The following is a 25506-nucleotide window of genomic DNA, read 5'->3' on the forward strand; positions in this document are numbered from 1 at the left end:
TCATTCTGTCATTTGTTGAAGTGGTCATTAATCATCCTCAGATCAGGTTTTTATCTTTTGAGTTAAAATCCGGTCAAGGTCAAGGTCGCAATATCCCTAACCTTTTAGAGCCGCGCAAATCAATGGAGGCCATTACGGAACGCAACCATCATGGTCATTTACAGGAAATGAGCAACCTCATCACAGCTTTGTGCTCTCATCGTTCTTGTTTAGGTATAATTTTTAACTACAGGAAAGTAGTCGTTACCGTATGACAGCTTTTGGCAAGAGGTCGGGTTTGATGCAAATTGACCACCCATGAAAAAAAAATAATTCTATGAGAAATGTCGAGCTTCCATTTAATTTAACTCACCCGAAAAATGGATATTCTCTCTAGATAAAAAAAAAAAACACTGAAGTAGCCATCCCAAAATAACATCAACATTGTATTCTAGTTTATGCGAGCCAGGAAAGCCTGCTCACATTCTCAGGCGTCAATCACAGCACCACTTCCTGTCAGCTGTCACATGACATATTCATCATCAACCACCGCTGTGCATGGAGATAATTTCAACTTTATACAGTAAAGGATTTTCCTCACTGTCCACTGTTCTTGCTAAACTTTAAATTGGAGCACAAGCTCACATAGCTGGTCGGTCTTAACGGTGTTTTACCAGTTTGCCCCGGATCCAATTTTATGAATAACATGCTCTTTTCTCCCCCATATGCAATATCGAATTTGAAAATGCAGTTGATTTCTCGGCTATGAATTGAAATTATTTTGGAAGGCCTAGACGAGGCAAATCAATTTCCTCCCCCTTGAGGGTTCGCCTCTCCTGGAAAGTGAATTACCATTTTATAGCTATTTGTCTTTCTGAAGGAGTATTCTTTCTGTTTGGGGTAAAAAAAAAAAAAAATGTTTGCAAAAGTTAGCGTCTCCATCACTCCTGCATCAGTGACCCTTAATAAATCTCTGGTGTGGATACTCAAAACCCATACAGGCTAGTAACAAAAGGTTTCTGTTACAAGTGGGCTTGGGAATTAAACCTAGGGGGCTAAACCAGTTAAATATCCACTTGAGCTGGGCCGAAGTCACCAGAAGTAATCTATCCACAAGCAATGCTGGCCATCCGATTTGAAATTGCCTTAGTCCTTTCATGTAGCCCGATATAATCTTCCGGGCTAACAACTGAGCAGAAGAGCCGCTTGAAGTGTTGGATTCAATGTTAGCCTCTCTGGTGTAGCAACCCCTGCCCTCCCTTCAAGTACTGGCAACTGCTTTGTTCAGTTAGTCAAGGCTGGTTCAGAGGTTCTCTGCAAGGGCTTAGTAAGAAAATCGCCGTTCAAAAACAGCTACCCGGAGGAAAGGAACAGTGGAGATAAAATCTCGTCTTTGTCGTGCAGATTTCTCCCAGACTGAGTGCGGTTTAACATCAGTATGGTTTCCGTGTGCATCTTAAGTACAGCTCCCTTGACGTCCTCCATCTTCGATTGCTTCTGATGTCTGAGCGATCCATATCTTCAAATATTTAATCTCTTTCACGTGCACCATAAATAAATCATGGTAAAAAAAAATCAATTTTCACATTGTTATTATGGAGGGTTGTGGGTACAATAAAGGATAATACTCGTACACATACTTCATATGTACAATATATATATATAATACAATGCAATTTTATTTTATTTTAATGACTGCTGCTGTCTTAGTAGGGAGGTTCCTTCCAAAAAGAATGAAACTGAAAATTAATCATAAATGTAGATGTTAGCTTTAATCTGTCTGTATGTGCTCTGTGACTGGATGACGGCCAATCCAGGGTGCACCACTCACTAGGGCTTGAACGATTTTAGGAAAAAAATATATTGCGATTTTTCTGACAGATATTGCAATTTCGATTTAGTTAGCGATTTCCTTTAAACTGTCGTGACAGAAAAATCCATTATACCGTTAAAATAATCAAAACCATTATTGTAATAATTCAAAGAAAAGAAAATAAAGTTTTGTAAGGGGGCGATTTTTAAAAACTACTTTCTGTCAAGTATAATTTTGGATTCTTGTGTAATCGTGTATATTATATCAATAAATCATTGTCCCTTAGCTATTATTGTGCAGATGTGAAAACTCAGTTCTCTGGGGTGCAAAATTGTTCAAATATTATTGGTGAGAATATAAATATTAAATATACGTTTGTACATTGCCCGGGAAAGCCGAATTGTCCTAGAGCCCGTTCATATATGCCAACAGTATCATTCACTTCCCCCGCTTCCCCTCTGTATTGTCTACAATATTATGCAAGGTTAAGTCAATTAGAAAGGATTATGGCTTTCAAGATTCACTTCTGAATTCGATGATAGATGTTGCGTTACGCCAGCCTGGCAGCGTAAGCAGAAAGGCCAGGCCCAACTGTCAGTGTTTGCCCAGTCGGAACGGGATACAAAGGATTTGCGGGTAGCACCGTATAAATTCTATTCTGTTCCAAGTTGAAAAGCTTTACTCACCCCGAGGGAGACCACAAAATGATGAGCCCACTGACTAATACTGAAAAGAAGAGACACAACCTGACCGCAAAGAGAGGCCAGTAGTTGACGACCGGATACGGACAATCTTGGACCCGTTGGTCCCGACCTATCGCTTTCTGGTTCTTTGTTCTTTTTGGCTGTCCTACAACTGCAGGACTTCAACACTTTGCCTTCACTCTTTTAGCTGAATCGCAACCGAGTCAAAATGTCATTTTCAATTTTGCTTTTCCCCAAACTGTTCTTTTAAACTGCATCTTTCTTCCTGCCTACTAAAGAGAGTGTAGTGAGGAGCTACTTTTAAGGCTCCAAATGAAGTGGCAGCTGCCTTTAAAAAGAAACATTTTGACCACGGCCTGCAAGTATGGTTACATCTTAATCTTCCGCCGGCTGACCTTTACCTCCATCTGACCTTTTCCCAATCATTAAATGATTCAAGATATGGCAAAAAAAAAAAAAAACGTTTTCTTGAAAGTGACTGGGATCTGCTCACTGACTGACTCACACGTTGAGTCCTTTGCACGAGTCGTCATCACTGTAAGTATTTGCTCTTATTTTGCTGTCATCACCGCTAAATGTAAGACAGCAAACTATGTCGTCAATAATGCTCATTCTTGGACTCATTTAAATCGGTATTACCGTAACATTATCGTTAATTCTAGTTTCGAACCGCATTTGTCTTTCTCATTTGATGATTTTGAGTAAGTGTGGCTTTATTGTTCTCTTCATTAAAGTGAAAGCACTAAATTGGACCAACCCGCACACCCCCCCCCCCACACACACACATACAGAGACCCTCGCTTTAACCTCTCTACTCCCACATTCACAAACACTTGTTATTTATGGGGCTGCGGGTGACAGTTTGTACGTTTGGCGCTGGATTAACGGCCTACAGCTACTAAAGGGTTGAGATGGAGATGAACTGCAACAAATTATTTCCTGGATTAAGTGGTTGAACCTTTAGATTGAACACCCCCCCCAAAATCCATTGGAGAGGGTCTGCTCCGTCAAGCCTTTTCACTGTTATCTCTCCTCTTGCGATTGAGGATAAGGAGGAAAAAAAACACTTTGCTCCTGCGGGCAATATTTGAGACTTAAAAGTAAAGTACGATAAACAGGATTGGAAGGGACAGACTAAAATAGAGAGTAACTCTGAGAACATTGTAATAATTCAGTCGAGAATTGCTGCACTAACGTTTTATTACTGCTTTATTGGAAATTACAAGAAACACGCTACCTACACACGTTTCTGGTTCTCAGAATTGCTCGCATTGATTTAATTCAAACGCTCATTTTGAAAACATAGGACGCCTGTGTATAAAATTAACAAAACAAATCTATTCAGGTTCCAGTGCACTTTCTGGTCTGCTATCGCGCACATCCATAGGCTCCAACTTGTTGATTAAAAAAAATGTAACTGAATAGATCCAATCCGATTACCCGGATTAATGGCAGGTGCAACTCAGAATTCAACCAGTGGAGGCACTGTTGTTTTGTTCAACTACTTTGTCTTAAAAAAAAAAAACAACAACAAAATACTTTTTGCCTTTTGTCAAAACTACCTTCATGACCTGAGTGTAGAATATGTAATGATTTTTTTTTTTTGCAGTCACCCGGCCCCTTCTTTCTGCCTCAAATTCAATTTTAAATAATTATTTCTTAACTTATCACGGCATGACTAAAACAGCCAATTACAGACTTCAGAGTCAGAAGGCGTGACCGAGGGATGTGCACCGCCACTCGCAGAGGGCTCGTTATTTAACTCCAGTTAGCAACAAAAGTTCGCAAAGAAGGAATGCTGCGAATGGATGGCAACACTCAGCGGCGACCAATGACGCCACAGACTCTTCTCATCAGCTGCCTTTGAGTCCCGCCTTTCACGTGTGTGTCTCCAAACTGTACCTCTTCATGTGACCTTGACATTGTCATTGATGGTGTCGTCGTACGTTGAGCTGACTTCGACGCAGGGAGCTTTGGTTCAATTCACACTCATTGATTGTTCTGGTGAGATTGAATGATTGTCTCTGTTTGCGTCCTGCGTCTCCCTGGCCAACCGTGCAAGGGTGTTGTCCGTGTTTCACCTGCTATCAGATGCATTCGGTTCCAGTTTTTCTTCGATTCCCGAAGAGGAGAAGCCGTATCACCGGCAAATATGGATTGCGGCCTGTAATGTCTTTGTGATCGTTGCGTTTGACTCGACTTAAAATCTTCAAATTGAAAAACAATAATTATAATGGCATACCGTCCTCCGAAGTCCTCCCAAGATATGAGGAGAATCTAATAGTAAAGACTCAAGATAATCAACAAAGGTAGTGCAGTCATTACGGTGCTCAAATCGACTTAAAAGTCCTTCTCCCAACGGCGCCTCATATCATTTGTGAGTTTTACATTCAGGATATTGAGCGTAATGACATCCCTCCCCTCCAACTCATCAAATGGCATCCGTTTATCTTTTATCACGCTAGACCGGGTGATATTGTCTCGGCGTTTGAAAGCCATCAGTCAAACCTGTGTGTGTGTGTTTTGGTGGTCGCCCCCGGCATCTTGTTGAAAAGTCAATGGCGTTGCCTCTCTTTGTGTAGTGAGCTTCTCCTCACTGACAGACACACAAACACCCCAACAATCTGTCTCTCGACGTCCCCTCCCCGCAAGCGACAACGGTTGTAAACAGGCAGCTGGGGACGAACAAACATTGTCTGCCTTGTTGTGTGTGTTTTTTTTTTTTGTGCAGAGTGTGAGCGTGATTGTTCATGTTTACAAAATGGGAACTACGATTCCAGCTCATCAGTGGCTGTCCCATTATGGAGTTGTGCTTCTTCTAAAAATGGGACAAGACTTTGCTGAGCATCGGTTGGTTAGCATCCGGGGGGAAAAAAAAAATCCCTACTTTAAGGACAATTGAGCCATACAAGCACGGAATGATCTGAAATTGAAATACTCTATCCAATACCCCTCTGTTTTTCTGGTCTTAGTTGCATCCACCATTTTTTTTTAAACTTAATTTGCTTAATGCAGAGCTGGCCAATGAACCAGTTGACTGCTTTTGTTGAAGATTCTGGCAAAAGCCCAATACGACTCTTTAATGCACTCGGACTCGTTTTTCTGGCAAAGTCTTGCCTTGCCTCCCCAGTGCACATAACTCGATGAGTGTCAACTGAGAGGTCGGTGTAAACCACAAATTGCTCATAGATCCAATGCGAAACAAAGGCCTTTGTAATGACCGCTAATTTAAAAAAAAAAAAATTTGGTTTGTCTTTGTGCGCCATGATTGACCAACCAGTCCAGCGTAAAGTCAGCTCTCACGATGGAGAGAGTCCAGGATCCTGTCACTCATTTTTTTTTCTTTTTTTAGCATTCACCAGCACGTAACATCCACCGGCGGGGTATTTGTCTCTTGTGTATTTAAAGCAAAGCTTCCTTGTGTGGGTGGCTAAGAAGGCACCGCACTCACACCTGAAGCGCTTCGTCTCTAACAGCTACGCTAACACATAGGCGGCTTCTTTCTCCCCCCCCGCGTCAAGATAATTTTCGGAATGCCTGTTGAAAACAAGAAAACAACCTTCACTCTCGCTTTGCCTCCGCGATCCGCCGGTTGTCAAGAGAAGCGGCAGGTTTTAAACACCTTCCACTGTCGCCATTTCACATTTGCTTTTGTCACGAGTCCAATGCCTCCTAGCATCGAGTGTTCCCGCATGTGTTCTCGTCTTCTCATTGTGGATCACGCTTCACTTGTCTCCACGGTTGACGTCTCGTCAACAAAGCTTTTGGCAACGGTTTTCCCGCTCGTTTATATGATGAAGTTCTTGTGGCAAATTCGGAGAATCTTTCATGCATTATCAATCTGTATTTTATAACCAAAGTACTATTATTCATAAATGAATAGTATCCTGTTGCAAATGAACTCAGGAACGGGAACCAAGCCCGTTGCAATTGCGTACAAGTCAGCGGAATCTCGCCACGAGCATTGGGCCATGTACATCCTTGTATGGTCGTGAAGTGACAACGATATGCTCTTCCTTTTGCCTTGAGGCTTCACCTGCTGCGGCCTTGGTTTTGCTTGGATTCCCTTCACAGACGGCGGCAAATGGCAACGACTTAAAGGCAATAACAAATAAATGTTCCATCTTGACCGCTACAAAGCCAAGGAGCTGTTTGAATCGATGGGGAATGTATCAAACTAAAGCTGATCGCGGGTATCTGAGCAATTCCGACCGTAATGGCGGCAAATAAATGGGCTGTTAGAAGAGTCGAGTTCATAAATTTCAACTCATTTGATGCAGTGGAGTAGCACCCTGCAAGCTAACTGCTTCTGTCAGCTGCCGCACTTTAAACAAGTTTGCAGCACCCGAGCACAAGCATGGAATGCGGCATCCATGAAGAGCGTTCATCCTCGTTAGGTCTTCCCAATTTTTTATTTTTTGCCTCCGTATCCCATCACGTCCATAACCCTCATGTCTGTCCACTTGCTCTCATTCTTCTCCTCCTCATTTTGTTTTAATTGCCTCGTTTCTCCCTGCCTACCTCCTCCCCGCTCCTCGTCTCATCCGATATTCTTCACCCGAGCTCGATGTCTGCAACCTCCCAGCCCTCCCTTCTTGCCAATCCCCCTCCAGCGTCTCTCTGCTCTCTACCCTGTCGTCTATTCTCCTCTCTCTCTCTCTCTCTCTCTCGCTCTCGCTCTCTCTTTTTTTCTCTCTTTCTTAGCCAGGAAGTGAACCTCACACATGGCTTATTGATTTCTCCAAAGCGTCTCTCTGCTTTCTACCCTGTCGTCTATTCTCCTCTCGTTCTCTCGCTCGCTCGCTCTCTCTCGCTCGCTCTCGCTCTCGCTCTCGCTCTCGCTCTCGCTCTCTCTCTGTCTCTCTCCCTCTCTGTATCTCGCTCTTTCTCCCCATCTCTCTTTATCTTTACCCCCGTCCCTCTCTCTCTCTCTCTCTCTCTTTCTGTCTCTCTCCCTCTCTCTCTCTCTCTTTCTGTCTCTCTCCCTCTCTCTCTCTCGCTCTTTCTCCCCATCTCTCTTTATCTTTACCCCCGTCCCTCTCTCTCTCTCTCTCTCTCTCTCTCTCTCTCTCTCTCTCTCTCTCTCTCCCTCTCCCTCTCTCTCTCCCTCTCTCCCTCTCTCCCTCTCCCTCTCAGGAAGTGAAACTCACACATGGCTTATTGATTTCTCCAAGCAGACATTAAAGGGAGAAGAGGGGCCAGCAAAATCTTCATACTAAAAGTCTTCAAGAAGGAAAAGTACATTCGCTCATGTCGGCACTAAAAAAATATATAGTATGCAGATGATAAAGCAAAGAGATGCAATGAAGGCAGTGCTAAGATAAGGTTGTTGCCGGAGAGATGGAGGCAGGAGAAGGTGGAGGGAGTGTGCCTGTAGATGGCAGGAGAGAGCTACTTGATGCCAGCGGTCTCACACACATAGAGACTCACACACACACACAGAGTCTTACGTCCATTAACCCCCTCACATTTGCGTCGATGCACCTGTTTGGATATTCCTTGATGGAATTCTCTCATTTGAATCAGTCACTGTAGCATGCATGCATAGATTACACTAAAGATGAATGTATTACTGCATAAATGAATGAATCAGAAGCATCAGCATCAATAATTTGTCTCTATAATGATTACAGCAAGGTGAAAAATCAATTGTTAACTTGATTGGTTTAACCAATGATGCCTGGAATTATTCTGTCTGTCCGTCTGGGTTGAGTTGACAAGTTGATCAGTCGACTTGCCTTCCTACCGACCTCTTGCGCAGTTGTCAGAATTGCTGTAAATATTTGTAGGAAAGCACTTTTAGGCCCTATATCCATAAAACAAACCAACTTGGAGTACGACATTAACTGAGCATGCCTTCGAATTCCCCGTGACTATTTTTTTTTTTTTTTCGCCAAATAGTTCCTGTAAGGAGGATGAAAAGTATTGCTATCTGTTGGACAAACTTGTACACAGGTGTCAAACTCCAGGCCCGGGGGCCAAATCTGGCCCGCAACCTCATTTCCTGTGGCCCGCGAAGGGCAAATCACGTGCGTCTACTGCCTGTTTCTAGAGCATTTTTTTCCACTTTTAACAAGAGTTATCTGGATAATTCAGTCTTTAATCCCTGTCATTAAGACTCATTTTATTGCCCGAGAGGCTTTTTGTCATGCACTGTGAAAATCCAAAAGCCCCCAAAAAAAGAGGCATCGTCACCTCCAAAATATCAGTTAGACCACCCGTATGCAGTGACCTTGGAGGACAACCACATGCCATGCAGCGAGTAACGGATGGTTGGAGTTGGCTTTTGAAGTAAAAGGCCTCCTCGTGGGCTGAAATGAAAATTCGATGTTTGCGAAAAGATGGATCCACGATCACCAATGTGGCATCGTTAAATTATAAAAGATTATCTTGGAAGTCAGCCCTAGAGTCATACAGGCAACAGGCGCTTTGCGAAACAGTCCTGCCTCCAAAGATGACTAGAAAAAAAAAATTCCACTGCCATTTTATGTTTTCAGTGGTGCTAGTCTTCCATCCATGACTTAAAACACAATACTCTCGTACTCTCGTTGGGGGCTCTGCTGTTTTTTTTTTCCCATGTACCATGCAGACATACATTGCTGCATCACTCCCATGGCCCATCCCCTGACCAGTCGTCACACCCACACAAGCGACTGGGACGCTTAATTCGCTACCACCAACTCCCAAACTCCTTCCTCTATTGACTTAATTCCACAAGACCAGCAGCAGCGGCGGAGGAGGAGGAGGAGGAGGAGGAGGAGGCTCGCGGAATGATTCGTGTGAGCTTGATCCATGCACGCCAGTGTTTCTTCGCCCCACCTCGCGCCGGAGCGGTTTTAATCACGGAGCCGCTCAGGCTGTGACTCGCGTGTGGCTGACGCGCGTGACTTACGACGCAGGAGCTTCCGAGGAGCACTTGAAGGCAACATCTCGCACCAGTCAGGCAGCCTGCCTCACTCGCAGGAAGAAGACGAGGCGCAAGGATGGAGCGGAGTACGTCTCCTCTGCTTTGAAGACCACAGGGATTTCTTTTCCTTTCTTTTTCCAATCCTGCGGGACAACTTAAACTGAACGCAAGACTATTTGATGGTTTTATTTTTTGGGGGGGGGGGCAAGAAAGAGTGAGGCTGATTGTTTTTAGCGCCACAGCGGGGAGTAGAATGCAACAATTCCCGCATCCGCACTTGAAGAGAAAAGAGTAGAAGAGGCTGTGAGACGGTTAAAAGCAGGGAAAAAAGGGATTTATTTATTTTATTTATTTATTTTTTTTGAAGGAGGGGGGAATACCAACCATCCAGGGAGCTGGGATGCATCCCAAAGGAGGACAGATTTGGATTTGATGCGCCATGTCTCCCTTAACATTGGTGGCTGATTTACAAGTCACTTCTCCTCTTGCCGTTGAGCGCCATATGATGGATTTATTTCGTCTATGTTAGACGGAGGAGGAGGAGGAAGGAGAAAACTCAAGCAGCCACCCCCCTACCCTCGCCCAATATCCTCTCTCCTATCTATCCCGCCCTCCCTTCCCCCCCTCCTCCCCTCCCTTCCCGTGTTCTGGATGTGAAGCAGCATGCGGCCCGGTGAGAGCTCAGAGGGCTCGCGCTCACCTCGCCGCGGAGGATGCGTCGGAGCCCGCACTAGCGGCACGGAACGCCGTCTGATGGAAGGAGGAGGAGGTGGAGGAGGCGGTGGAAGAGGACGACGAATGAGCATGACCGACGGAGGGATGACGGCGCGCTGTCTCCTGTGGATCATCGTCCTCGGCTCGCTCTGCACACACGCGCAAGGTACGGGCTGGGAATGGATGGACGCACGATCGCACATGCAGGGTCGTGGCACTGGTTGAGCCTCCTCGCCCCCCCCCCCCCTTTGCCCCCCCCCTTTCCCATCACCAGCATCTCTTTCTTTGCCGCTTCTTTGATGTGTATGCATGAAGTGTTACGAATTGGCGAAGAGCTATTGAGCTGTAGCTGCTACTGCTTCTTCTTTGCTCGTTTTTCTGCCTCCCTCCCTCCAAGCCTTCGCCTCAATACAGCCATTGAGCAAGTAGCCAATAAATATTCTTGCGGTAGCTCTTGGGCTGTGGCAGCTCGAACGTGAGCTGATTATTCCAAATTCTGTGTGAGTGTGCAAGTGGTCTGTGTGTGTGTGTGTGTTGTTTATAGCAATCATCTCCGAGCCTTCCTTACGCAGCACTTTTCCTCCCATAGATAAAGCTCAACCTATTTCAGTCTAAATTTGTTATATAATGAACATGGTGCCCCCCCCCTCCTTAGACTTTTTTCAACCCTGAGCCTTCTGTCCCCCACGTTCCTTCTAAAGTGGAATCAAATGTTAAGATATTTACTGTGTCGCAGCGCATCTTCCGGTTCTGATCACCCAAAGCCATCATGGCACAATGAAGAAGATGCAGCGTGGTTGTGTGTGTGTGTGTGTGTGTGGAGGAATGGACCGGCACCTTGGCCCGACTTTGAGAACCTGCCAGTGGTGGGTGAAAGAAGAAGTGGGCGAGGAGAAGGAGGAGCTTGTCCAGGAAGTGGGCAGCTAAAGGCAGGGCACGGCTTCGGAGCGTTTGTCACTGTCACGGCCAAGTAGAGTGTGGTCTTCTGGAGTGCAGATGGATTTTTCTTTGGCAAAAGAGCAAAATCTGACAAATACAAAATTTGTTTTATAGCATCGTACCATAATCTTGCTTTGATACTCAATCTTGAAGTTTCTTGGCTGACGGGAATCAGTTAGACCATTGGTGGAGAACATACAGGTTTTGCTTGACTGTGTAGTAGGCCAAAGATTGGACGGGATTCTCTGGAAAACGTGAGATTGCATTTGAAACCGTGGGTGGGCCTGGGGGGGGGGTCCTGCCTCCAAAGCTGACTGGAAAGAGGCCGAAAAAAAAAAACCTTTGGGCAGATTCAAATTAAGACGAATAAAATGTCAAAGGTAAATGGAGAAGTTGGTGAAGCAGCCAAGCAAATAAAAGCCATTAAAATGTCGAACAAAGAAGAGGTAAATAATGAAAAGCGTTTGATACTTGATGACATTTGCTGACATTTTGGGGAGACGGTGGCTTTTAGGACACAAGCTGGAGAGATTTTGGCAAAACTGAATGTAATGGATAAGCACTTGAGGTGCAATTCTCTTCTGAAACAAAATGGGGGCACTCATGCAGATGTTCCCCTAAAGCGAAACAATCCTAATTTGGATGAGAATCCAAATGTACACCGTTATTGGTCAGAGCCCACTGCCTCTTTGCTTGGCTTTCGTTCTCAGGTGGCAGTCAGAAAACAGATGTGGTTTTCTCGGACAACCGTGAAAACATCTTGGATCACGATCTTTCTGGTATCCATTAAATAATCCAACTGAGAATAAATTGTCTTCAGGCAGTTACAATTTGTATACTATGGCTACCGTTCAATATAAAAGGGCCGGTAGAACTTCTCTAGAACTTTTCATCACGACCAAACTAGTAGCAGTGAAAACATAACGCCATTTGTCCAAAGTAGTGTAGCCATGACGAAAACAAATACAGTTTAACACAGTGAACATTTACTCTATCCTGTTTATAATCTCAACGTTTGGCTCCGTAAAATATGTATCTGAATTCAGATTATTCATCTACAAGGAAAATTCGGAATTATTATATGTAAAGAAGGTTCCTCTTCACCGAGACACAATTTTGTCGTTAAAAAATTGATAATTTTTTTTTCCTTCTGAGCTTGGCTTCTTTCCCACCCCCACCTCCTCCAGAGGATTAATTTACGCAACGCTACATCGCACTTGGACACCAGGAAGTCAACCCCCACATCTTTCACCGTCTACGCTCTTTTAACGTATTCTGACGCCCTCCAAAGCACCCAAAAGATGGTAAACGATCATTTAGCGCTAATTATTCATTCTGGTTACCTCTCGACTAATTTGCCTCTGGCACGTGACCAAGCGGTTAACGTAAGTGGTTCAAAATGAGCATTTCAATCCATATTGACGAGGTGTGAAAATGTCACGCTTTGTTCTTTGCAAACGTGGCCTGATTGAAAGTTAGCTATGGTCTCACTTCTTTTTTTTTTTTTTTTTGCATGCACACTTTGACACACACATCAGCAAATACTTAATTCTGTGGCTTTTGGCGGCTTGCTCCGAGAGGGAGATCATGCACTGTAAATAGTGACGCCGTGCTGAGGAGGAAGAGGCGCATGGCACAGGGAGGGGAATTGGAGGATTGTGAGGCAGCGCGCCGGAGGAGGCCTTTGTAATATACTGGGCTATGAATATAGTGGCCAGCGAGGAGGCATTCATGATATTAACGACTGCCTCAATGCTTCTGATGGATCCTCTTCAAACATCAAAAGGGATCTGTCTTTTAAGGATAAATGATCCCTTTTAAAGTCATATCTTGACACATGAAAGGTTAGAAAGGGGTTCATCAAAAAAAAAAAAAAATGCTGGTCGTGAAGGATTTGAGTGGCCGTCCCACTGCAGGTGGGACCCCAATGGGAAGAATCCCAAAAAGTGGTTCCTTATGGCTCGGGTTTGCTTTTCTGAAATTCACTTGCTCATTCCCAGCCTTACTTTCATTTATAAGTTGCTGATGGAGACATTTTTCCCTCAATTGATATATTCCACATGAACACGTGCACATGTTTGCATTCTTATTGGATTAAGATCTTACCAGATAGAGATCTAAATTAAATTAGGCCCCATAGCTTTAAAAAAAAAAAAAAAAAAAATCATATCTCCCCGGATTCTTTGGATGATGACTTCCTTTGATATCCGTGATGAGAGGGCTTGGCACCTGGAGTCAGTCCATGCGATTTCCATGAAAGTCACAGCGTCCGTATTCCCTCTCCTCATGTTTTTTTCTTTGTCACTTCGGAAGATGGATACTTAACATCTGGCCTTGTCCTGTATGTTGCTTTCCCCTCCCAAAAAGAAGCCGCTTATCACTGCAAGTTTCTTGTTTATTTAGGAGACGAAGTTCTCGATAGATACAAACAAAATGTCATGTTTGTAAGTTGAATCTGGCTGACTTTTTGGATTTAAAGGCCATCGGTCTTATTGTATGGTTGTCGTTTTGTGCAGTCACAATTGTAACAATGCGGTGAGAGGTGTGTGCAGCTCCCAATAGGTCAGTACTGTCAATGTCTGCAAAAAGGAAACCAGCATCGTAGTAATTAAGAGGATTAGTCCTGTCATGATACGTTGCCGGAAATATATATTTGTACTCAAACAAAATTCTGGTAGACTAAAACGAATATCCTGGGGCGACCCTTATGACCTCAAGGCACACTAGTATTTGGGAATCGCAGCTTTAGAAACACACAGGAACACTTGTGCTTAATTTCTAACAAATCAATCTGGAAATGGTAAAAGTGGGTGAGATATCTAATCTGCCAGTCTCTAGCCTAGCCGTTATTTCAACGGAGTTTGACATGAACATCTTGACTCTGTGCGCGTACACACAATGATAAATATACCAAAAAAAAAATAAAAAACATTCAGGTCACATCAAGAAAGCACGTCCCTTAGAGCGTGACCGCAAACTTGCACGCTCATGCATAGGGGACAGGAGACAAACACTGACTTTGTGATGGGAAATTAACGTAGACAGTTTCATATCCAGCTGGTGCCACGAAACAAAGCCATAAATTGTGGACACAATTGCTTGAAGATGGTGACGCGTGTAGGAAAGGAAGAGAGATAGTTGAATGCATGCAGAGTAGCGTGGGTCAAAGTTTGTCCGGGTGTCCTTGAATAAGGAACCCCGTGCCTTAATTAAGGTGCGCTTCCTACTCGACAAGAAATTGTGTGCGAGACAAAGCCTGCCTTATTTCTTACATCTAGCGGTTGACTGCCACACTCTGACCCAATGCAAGCGAGCTGAACATGCGGATTTAATTCCTTCATTTATTCGGACGTTTTTATCTTCTTTGGCCAGTCGGCCGCTCTACAGTGTTAGCGTGTGTAGAATTCTACAAGATTACCTTTCTATAAAAGATTAAGTAAAAAAAAAAAAAAAAAAACGAATAATGTAATTGCACAAGTGTGCACACTCTCTGGATCGGGATATGGCTGTTTTTAAAATGAACTCATCACATTCGAAGGCATCATTATTGGGGGTCATGCCGCTTGTTAACTCCAAATGCATTTTGGCTGTTCTAGTAGGCTTTCCCAGATTTTTTTTCTTTTGTGCCAACACTGACTGCTATTTTAAATTCTTGCAAATTCTTTGGAGGAGTTCAGCCGCGTAACAGAGGATAATTTCCAAATGTCTAACAGTGTTGTTCTCCACCTGGCTGACATACGATAGTTCCGAGACTCCACCTGCCAAAAAAATGGTCTAGTTGGTAAAGTGATAAACACCGTCGGTGTCGGAGCATTTTCATCCACGTTCGATTGCAATTATCGACACCAATCGTCACTCGCATCAGTCATCGCATAACCTCATGTGGTTCCCACGTCATTTTCGAGTTTCTGTTACAACAAATCTTACAGTTAATACAAATAAGTCAACCTTCCGGTGTTGTACGTGCATCCTTTTGATCTTCTTGGTGCCATTGAGTTGGCGACGGCTGTCTCGGGAACGCTTCTTGCGAGTGATGGTGCGTTTCCTTTCTGGCTTTTCCTTTTTCCTTCCTTTGGAGACATTTTGTGTTTTTATGCCATGCGTCTCTTTATGTGTGTGCATGCGCATGTGCTTCATTTCCACCGCGCACTCATTCGCCCCGCGGGCCCTGTCAGGCTGTTCGGAGGTGCACTCAGCTCACAGCTTGAGGCTGCCGCTGTCACCTTCTTACCTAACATCCCCTCTGTCTTCTTTTGGATGGATTTCAACCCATCTCATTCAGGAGTGAGGACACGGGGGGGGGGCGGGGAAATAGTTCCTTTATGATAACATTAAAACCAAACTGCCAGGAATTGGATTGATAGTTGACGTGAAACCTTTGTTAGTTGAAAAACAGAATAAATATCTTGGCCGATGGCCACTGAACTTGTAATGCCGTCCGCCATAGTTGGGGAATATCTGGCATTCGCATTTCTTCATTGGTGTGTGGAAAATAAATATACAATATTTGGCTGCAAAATAGGCTGAACTAACAAGCAGAAGGTCAGACAATTATTGCATTTACATAAATGAACAGCTGTTTAATTATGACCGAAATGAAATTGTTGGCGTTTGTTTGCATGGATGTCCCAAAAGCTGCTTTACAGACCCACTAGGTGTGTTGTCACCCTTCATGCTACCCATTCCACCCCCCGCCCCCCTCACCTGCTTGCTTGCGGGTCAGAAGGTCAGACGGCGAGCAGATGCTTTCACGGCGTGACTCCAACCAATAACGTGACACGCTTACTCCTGTTTGCTCATGTCGCACGCAAGCAACGTGTCGTGGCGCTTTTACGCCGGAGTCAAAGCTAATTGTTTAACGCCACATTGTGGGCTTTTTTGTACATCACGATTTGAGCCTCTGGGTTTGTTTCCTCGCGCAAACAATTGTCATCATTGAAATGTGTTTATGTCGTTGGCAAAAGCTTACCCCCGCCTTGCACTTTTTTCTTGGTGTTCCTCTCAGTGCCAGTGTTTGATGGGATTGTGTGTGGAGGAAAAAAAAAAAACAACAACAAAAAGCATAAAAAATCTCTTTAGATTGGAATGCAAGCCAACAGATTTCGACTCCCTTCTGTTCATTATAAAGCTCCAAGCAAAGAGATCCGTTCTCGAGCTAGTTTGCATTTTCATTTGGTAATTGGTATGGCAATCAGAAAAGTTTTAAATTTACAGTCGCTATTTTGATTTTTTTTTTTGTAAATAAAGTCAGTCTATAGCTCTTTGCATTTTTGGGGGGATTTTTCCCTCGTATTTTGTTTAGGTAAAATGGGTTGGCTTTGCTGCAAAAAAAAAAAAAAAAAAAAGACATTATTCTACTTGGCCCATTAGATGGCCTGAATTCATCACCGGATAAATAACAAAATCCTAAATGTCAAAGCCACTTTTCTGTTGTGCCCTCAATCTGGCGAAGGTAATTTACTGTATTTTCTCAAACACAGCACCGAGGAAATAAAATGGCTGCCGCGTCTGTCCGTCATAATCCCAAATACCTGCTTGCGCCTCAGCTCAAATGACTTCGCCGGATCAAACGACGGCGGGGCGATAAGGAAAGGGGAAATAAAAGGCTTTGAATCGGACTTGGAATCCATTCAAGCGGGCGGCGCACCGGACTCGGCTCGTGTCAACCTTGTCACATCTTCTTCTACTTCTGCACACTTTATCTTAACTGCTAAGTCCCTTTTCGCCTCCTCCATAAAGCAACTCATTTGCTTTTCATGCCTTTTTAAATTGTTAAGTCACTTAATTTCATTCAGCAGTCTTTTTTTTTCTTGTTTTTTTTTTTTTTGATCGTGCTGGTTAACAATGCAAGCATTTGAATTCATTTTTTTCAGTAGCAAACAAATGTAAAAATTTAAAGATATCTCAAAAATAATTTGACTTTCACCGAAATACCCCAAAAATAGAAAAATCAGACAAACTTGGTTTGAGATCTGTGCCAAAATTTTAATGGAGGGCGCGGTTCCCCGCTTCTCCATATGCTGCTGGGCCAGTGACGGAATTCTTTCTTCGGGGATTGCAACTGGACGAGCGGCTTATACTTGCAAAAGAGGAGCCCCCCCAAAATAGAGAGCAAAGCATTTTCGCTTGTGAGAGCAGCACTTCACACTCGCAACGGTATATTTTATACAATCGACAATCAGTTTCCAAGTCATGGGTGGAGAAACTCAATGTCTGGGATGTTTTCTGGTAATTAGCCCTTTTGTTTTGTCACAATGCGGCAACATTTTGTAATTTCAAAAAGCTCCTCTATTTGTATACAAGCGATCCATTGTCTATATTTATCTCCCTGCGTGACCCAAAAGTGATTGACATGCGCAGTAAAATCCCCTCCTAAAAAACAATAGCTTCAATTGTGAGGTACTTTATTGGTTTGATTGTCTCGCAGTTCTCTTGCTTAGAAGCAATTTCATTAAAGGTACTTCTCAAGAGACCGCATGCTGGATCTCATCGTCTTCGTCTCAACAGAACACAATTTCGGGGACATTTCCGTGAATGAAAATGCTTCCCAATTGCTGAAGTTGATTTCACTTCAGGGTCTGGATGTGGCTAGATACACCCGCAATGTCATTGCCTGAAAAAAAAAAAATCGCAAACGGCGAAGATCCTGAAGGGGAAAAATAAAAATGTCATTGCGAAATGTGTCACTAGCGAGTCATCATGGAATATAATAGCGCCAAATGTGTTAATTGTTGCCCGGGGAATTTATTTAATTCACACTAATCGGTAGCTGTTGACAAAATTGCGAATAAACCCGCCACTATGATTATTGAGATGCCAAATCTTGTTGTGATGTGCAAGTAATTGTTTGCTTCCGTTTTAAACAAATCTCAGAATTCACTTGACAAGTACTTGAGGTAATGTGACATAACGAAGCACAGGTGAGGAACTCACAACGTGACGATACCAAGCAATTCTCATTCAAGTTTTAGTCACCATAGGATGTTCTTTTTTCAGAGACAGGGTCCACTATTGATTGATAACGAAAAATTCCTGTAGCCGCGTCTTAACATGTTTCTTACTCCACTGGTTCATTTCGGCTTAGCAAGAAAACGTGTCAAACGTGGGAATTATAACCTGAGCAGCCATGACATATTTTTTTTCTTTTCTTTTTAACACCAGACCCCTCCAGGTAACTGAATGTATCACAGTGTGTGTGAGTGTGAGAGAGACACGGCCCCCTTTTGTCTTGCGGGGATGAAACAGCTGGGTGCGCCTTGCTAATTAACTCGAAAACCTCATGATTACCGTTAGCTGGTGCGCTCGAGCTGACAGAAAGAGGGAGAGTCAGGAAGCCCAAAGACAGGAGTGCCCAAGTGGGACACTTCGCATGGACAAATGTTTACTTACTGCTCAGCTTCGGCTAGAACACAGGAAAAAGTCATTGTTTATTACAAAATTTAGTAATACGCAGAGGCTTTGAATTAAAATGACATACCGATAATATGGCCTAATGCAGCTTAGGCATGATTATCTGATGTCTCCCTTTGTGTGTGTAGTCATCACAGAGTTGGGCCAAGCCAGAGTCTCTGTAATTGTGGCGTGAAACAGAATGATAGCCAATCAGGAAAGCAACTTGAAATTTGCATCTTATCCATCCATCCATCCCTCCCTCCATCCACCCACCCAACCATCCAATACAGCCACCCACCCATATCCATCCATCCAACCATCCATCCATCCCTCCATCCATCCATATCCATCCATCCGTCCATTCATCCATCCATCCACCCATCCACTTCCTCCCTCCCAGCCTCCATCCATCCATCCACTCCCTCCCTCCCTCCATCCACACATATCCATCCATTCATCCATCCATCCATCCACTTCCTCCCTCCCAGCCTCCCTCCATCCATCCATCCATCCATCCACTCCCTCCCTCCCAGCCTCCCTCCATCCATCCATCCATCCATCCATCAATCCCTCACTCCATCTATCCATCCATCCATCCATCCAAGCCTCCCTCTATCCATCCACTAACCATATTTCCTCCCTCCCTCCCTACATCCATCCATCCATCCACTCCCTCCCTCCCAGCCTCCCTCCCTCCATCCACCCACCCAACCATCCAATACAGCCACCCACCCATATCCATCCATCCAACCATCCATCCATCCCTCCATCCATCCATCCACTCCCTCCCTCCCTCCACCCATCCATATCCATCCCTCCATCCATCCATCCACTCCCTCCCTCCCTCCACCCATCCATATCCATCCACCCGTCCATTCATCCATCCATCCACCCATCCACTTCCTCCCTCCCAGCCTCCATCCATCCATCCACTCCCTCCCTCCCAGCCTCCCTCCCTCCATCCACACATATCCATCCATTCATCCATTCATCCATCCACTTCCTCCCTCCCAGCCTCCCTCCATCCATCCATCCACTCCCTCCCTCCCAGCCTCCCTCCATCCATCCATCCATCCATCCATCCATCCATCCATCAATCCCTCCCTCCATCTATCCATCCATCCATCCATCCAAGCCTCCCTCCATCCATCCACTAACCATATTTCCTCCCTCCCTCCATCCATCCATCCATCCATCCATCCACTCCCTCCCTCCCAGCCTCCCTCCCTCCATCCATCCATATCCATCCACTTCCTCCCTCCCAGCCTCCCTCCATCCATCCATCCACTCCCTCCCTCCCAGCCTCCATCCATCCATCCATCCATCCATCCATCCATCCATCCATCAATCCATCCATCAATCCCTCCCTCCATCTATCCATCCATCCAAGCCTCCCTCCATCCATCCACTAACCATACTTCCTCCCTCCCTACCATCCACCCATCCATCCATCCAATCACCCTATCTCTATCTCTCGTTCTCTCTCGCTCTGTCGTTCTCTCTGCTTAGGTATGATTTTTTTTAGGCTTGTAAATAAGCTCAGACTGTGTAAAAGTTTAAATCGTTTTGTGTACAGTTAATTAAAGTTTTATGATGTTGCAATGACAGTTTTGAACAAATCAAACTTCCGCTTTTAATGTCAGTAAATCGATAAACCTAAGTGGAAGTCTTCCTTGTCAATCAGTTTATTTTCATTTAAACCCCCCAGAGGATTGTCAATAGTTTAGCCTAACATGATGCAAGCTGTGGACCACATATGGCATTCAAGCTAGACTTTAGAAACCCCGACTTGGGTTTTTTCTTTTTTCACCCAAATTGCCGTGCATAATGCTGAATGAAATAAGACAAGAAAACAAATGAAGCATAATTAAGACCGTTTGATAGGTTTGTTTTTCAGTAACTGACAATCCAATTATGTGCCGCAATTTTCTTGTGTCTCTCAAAGCCGCTATATAATGGAGGAAAAATGTTTGTTCACAAAGCAAAGACAATCATTTCTGGCAACAAAGTGACAAACATGAGGCTGGCGACCAAAAAGACGAACACTGGGACGGCGAAAGTGCTGTCGTTTCTCCGCAGGCGAAAGGCCACCCCTTGCCACGCCGCAACATTTTCTGTGCATGTGCGCACGTGCTTGTGTTTGTGTGTTGCTGACAAACATGTAACGTCGGATTCATTTCCATCGCCTTGGTTGACCTTAGAAGCTTCTCCAAGTCTACCTTGAAAGGTCACGGAAATCTGCGGGGATATGAACACACTATATGACTACTCCATACACAGACGCCTTTTATCCTAAACAGTACATATATTCTCTCTTTGCCCGAGTGAAAACCCAATCCACGGTTTTCGGTCATAATGCATACGTCTTCTTTACGATGCTCGTTCCTTGTTGTTGTTGATGAGTTAATTACTGTAGTGTTAGAGTAAAACAAAAAAAAAAATAAATGTGGCATGATCCATGATTTTCAGGCTGGTCTCTTGCAGTGCGTGCACTGCAAATAAGACTCCGCTGTATAATATCTTGTGAATGTCAAGCTCATTGAGTCATGAAGCCAATAAACCGTCTCCAAATTCTTCCGTTGTAATGATTGAAAGAATAATCACTCATGACGTGCTTGTGTTTTTGATTTTATTTTATTTGTCTGGGGTCGGCCTCGGTCCAAGCAGCTGGCTATTTCTACGTGTGTGTATAATGGTGTTGTCATGGCGCGTTGATTTTCATGTCAGACAGCAGCGTTCTTTTCTCCACTCAATTACTTCATGCGGCCACGCGGTGTCAAGGCCGCAGCGACTGAGTGGCTGTCGGGCAGCCTGATGATTGCCGGTTTGATTCCCGCAGCCGTCCGAGTATCTCGGAGGAAATTTTGAAATCCCCAGTTACCCCTCGTGCCTTGTCATGGTTTTAAATCTCTCCATTGTGGCTACGCTCACTTATTTTTCCCTCCATTCTGTCCTCCCTTGTGGTTTCTCGCCCTAGAACTGTTTCAGTAATTTCTTTCTATCGTTTCCACACTAAAGCTATTTAATTGCCACTTTGGCCCGGGTTTGACACAACACAATTGGTCACAATAACAACAACGTCAAGTCAATGAAAACCCGCCAAAAAAAAAAAAAACACCGCTCGGAATCATTTTTCAAGCTTGAGCAATGTCACTGGAGACTTAAGAAACCTGCTGAATTGGAACCGTTCCCCCAACACAAAAAAGCAATTGTGCACAAAAAGGTAGAAGTGTTTTTTAAATTGCGTTTTCCTCCGAGCAGCATAATCATTCAAAAAGCTTAATTAATGTGTAGAAAACTGCTCTTTGTGTCTTGAAGAAATCAAGTACAATCGTAGTCAGCGAGGCGAGTATGATAGATCGTATTCAAAATGTAAAATGGAACACTCCCCTACCGCTGTGAAATCGACCATATTTTCCATGTCGTTGTACAAAATACAAAATGGTTTGTACAGAAAAATGACAAGACAGTCTTTGTCTTGGTGAAGCAGCATGTGGCTACTCCCTGAAGGTTATTTCTCCAGTTCTGTTTGCTCTGTACAATTTTCTCGTTTTTCGATTTTTTAAATACGAGTTAGTTGAGACGCCGTCACTTTAAAGTTTGCTCACAACTGGGATTTGCCTAATGGGTGATGTCTGAATTTTTATTTCCCATTGTTCTCATCTTGCACTCTGTTGCCTTTCAAAAGTTCTTTTGGGATGAAATAGTGTACTTTTTATGACACGATTACTTTCCCTTTACTGGCCATGTCTACTCCCACTCCACTTAGCGATCGCCTACACAGAATGCCTTTCAACCGTCCCCAGACACCGGGGGACCCTGAACTTTTTATTCCATAGAGGTTTGTGCATGTAGGAGGTGAGCCGAGGAGCGCTTTCTTTCAGTGTTTAAACTCAAATGACCTTCCGAAAAAACAACAAGTCTCACTTTCAGATGCTTCAATGCGCCCAGGATTCCATTTATCTCTTGAATGCCAACTTGAAACGTTTAAATAGCCTTGTCAGTTTTTAATCAGAATTTTGCAATCTGCTGTACATGACGCCACATCTTGAAATATACTTTAACCTTTTTTTTCATCATGAGTAGCGTGAGTACGAGTCGTAAGATCTGGATACCTCCCTGGCGTTGGCTGGATTTCTGACAGCTGTAAGGAAGCCGTGGCACCTGGACCCCTGTATCTGTGCACGGAGCACCGCTAATGTATAGTGATCCCTTGGCTAAGCCCTTTATCGCAGCAATTAGCGGAATGTCTCTTAACGGCCGGAGGAGAAAAGGGTTTTAAGAAGGGCTGGTGTTAAAGACAAGCCGGAATCTGGTATGCGTTGGGAAAAGTGAACGGCTGGTTATAGGAGTGACATGTCTGGCTGACATAAAAAAAAAAATATTTTTAAAAATCTTCCACCAGACATCGGGGATTTTGTCATTTTGATACTCGAGGCCAGACAGATCAGATCCATCGGGCCTTGCTCTCGTTGAATGTGGATGTCATAACGCTTAACATTTCAAGGCAATGTCACGATACCAACATTTTGACTTCGATACGGTAGCTAACTAAAATACCTTCGTACCGGTTCCGAAAGGATTCTACGGGAAAAACGACACAATATTGCCAAAGTTATATTGTGAGCCTTGATTCCTGCTTGCCAAAGTCTGAGCTATATTGTGTTCGTTTTTGGAGTCCATGTGGGAATTTGATTTGCCTCTGTACTGTACCATACTTGCGTTTTTTCAGATTTGTAGCCCCAAAGTTGTTTTTTTTTTTAAACTGCGCACTCCACCCTTTTGCCTTTTACCTGCAAGTAGACCCTTAAGTGGACCACATGTTGGCGCTTCTCCACTTTGCTTTTCCCCATCCCCTCCCTCCTGACTGCGCTCGTCAACTGTAGGGCAGCGTGACTTTTTGTCGCTAGCTACTTTGGAGTCACTAAGCCTCCCGGAGCTCTTTAGAACAGACAGATCTAGTCATCAGAGAATGAAGTGGAGTTATTATTGCGCTCCGCCGTTCCAGTCGCACCTCAATCAGAATCGCTTATGGTGGCGGTGCCGAAATACCCGTCGGGCTTGCGGCGTTTTTTTGGCTCAAGGTCGCTTCGACGCGGTCAAACTGGTTACTGTCCATTTGCAAGATGGCTTGGCTGCCTCGCGAGCCGTGACGGGATGACAGTTTAACCGGTCCGGGTAGGATCGCTCGTTGCGCTCGGTGACTCACGGGAGCGCAAACTGCTTTAAAGATGATGTGGAATCATTCGCGTTTAAGCAGTCATGCTGTTGTGTTGGATTCAGCTTGGGGGGCACGTTGATGAAACTCTTGATTTATGAACAAGAGTAAAGTGCAAGATACCGTACGTATCCTCAATTGAGTCGGATTAAAAAAAAAATCTCACTTGATGCATTTATTAGTTGGCCTTTTGCTATACTCTGAGCTCTCACTTGTGTGACGTAAAACAATAAGCAAGAAATGGTTTTAAAACCAAGACAACATTGTTTTCTGACCCTCCTATGCCCTAACACGGTTTTTTAAAAAAAAAAAAATGAATGAAAAAAAAACAAGAAAATCTGTACCCAATTCCGACTATATCATGTTTATTAATAATAAAGCAAAACAATGTTTTTCTCAGATGACCTTATTTTAAGAGGCTGATGAAATGTAAAATTATATTGCTTTTTACGCACATGCTTGGCATTTGTTTGTGTGTGTGACTGTGGTAAGAGTTCATAAGTGTCCCAAACCTCAATTTGACGGTGTCTATGCAAATTGTCCTCAGGGACACACATATAAACATAAATTTGTTTTCGTTACGCTGCTTCATAATCTGGATCTGAACAATGATTCCAAAGTCATTTGGATAAAAGATGAAAAACGTTATTCTTAATTTTGTCCTTGTGAGAACTTGGTTGGACGTTTCTTGAAATGTCACTCTGTGAATGCTTTTATATCCTGACAATTTTGTAATCAAATAAAAGAAAATGAAAGCTACTCTCCTCACAATAATTGAGAAATTTTTTTTTTTAAATGTCACTTAATGACTTCTTTCCAGCAAGCATGCAGTCATCACAATAAAAATGACAAAAATGTAATCAAATTACACCGAAATGTGAGTTCTTTCCAGCAAGCAACAAGTTTTCCTGCAAATTTGGTTGATAATCATGTGAAATGTCACTAACTTTGATTCCTTTTCTGCTGGGAACATGTCGTCACGTAAATTTGGTACAAAAGCACATAAAAATGTCGTCTTTGTGATTATCGAGAATCTGACTTCTTTCTGGCATTTATGCAAAAATATCACAAATTCTGACTACATTCCAGGAGGGACTATGTCCTAATGAGAATTTAGTACCGAATTGCACTAAATGCATTCCTAAATATAAATGTGAAAATACTGAACAACAAGAAACATGGCTTAATGCAAATATATTAAAAAAAATATTTAAAAAAAAAAAACAGAATTTTGTACGGTCAAAATTTGTACAATAAGTGCACTTATTTTGAATAACTTTAATAATTAAAAAAAAAACACTTTCCTGTTTTTTTTTTTTTTTTTTTTTTTTCTGAGGGACAATTATTTCCACATGACATATTTATTCATTTTGTAGATTGTGCTAAATTGACACCATTTCATTCCACAGTTTTGTTCCTGGAAAACATGCTAATTTCTTTTTGACCTAAATTGTGTCTTCTGTAAATATAAATTTACTGTCTAGACAAAAATATACAACGCTAACATGATTAAGTCAACTTGTTTTGTGTTCAACTTTTAAACGACTTTTGAATGACCAAACATGACATAACTGCCTCCAAATTAAAGTTCGGGGCTCCATTTTCAGCCCCTGCTGAGATCTTAGATACTCTGACAAACGGCGGAAATTTGAAGAAAAACAAGCATTCTAACGGCACATAAATGAATCCGCCACGGACGACGATGAATCAGGCGAAGAAGTGCGATATATTGTTACGTTAAAAGGAGGATAGAGATGGCGAACAAGGGTCGTTCATGGAAAGTAAGGGGAAAATAGAGAATGAGCAAAAAAAAAAAAAAGACAATAATAGAAAGGCAGGG

General features: G+C 43.4%; 1 protein-coding gene across 1 annotated transcript in view; it reads left to right on the forward strand.

Moving 5' to 3' along the window:
* Window positions 1–9305: 9305 nt before the first annotated feature.
* csmd3b (CUB and Sushi multiple domains 3b) overlaps window positions 9306–25506 on the forward strand; it is a 203645-nt gene continuing 187444 nt past the window's right edge. The window contains 1 exon segment of the mRNA XM_088318195.1: window positions 9306–10283. Coding sequence (XP_088174321.1) covers window positions 10067–10283 — 217 coding nt within the window. The 5' untranslated portion in view covers window positions 9306–10066.

The sequence above is a fragment of the Idiotropiscis lumnitzeri genome, chromosome 16 (genome assembly GCF_059441095.1).
Source record: "Idiotropiscis lumnitzeri isolate Australia: NSW breed Sydney's pygmy pipehorse chromosome 16, RoL_Ilum_1.0, whole genome shotgun sequence".
Lineage (NCBI taxonomy): Eukaryota > Metazoa > Chordata > Actinopteri > Syngnathiformes > Syngnathidae > Idiotropiscis > Idiotropiscis lumnitzeri.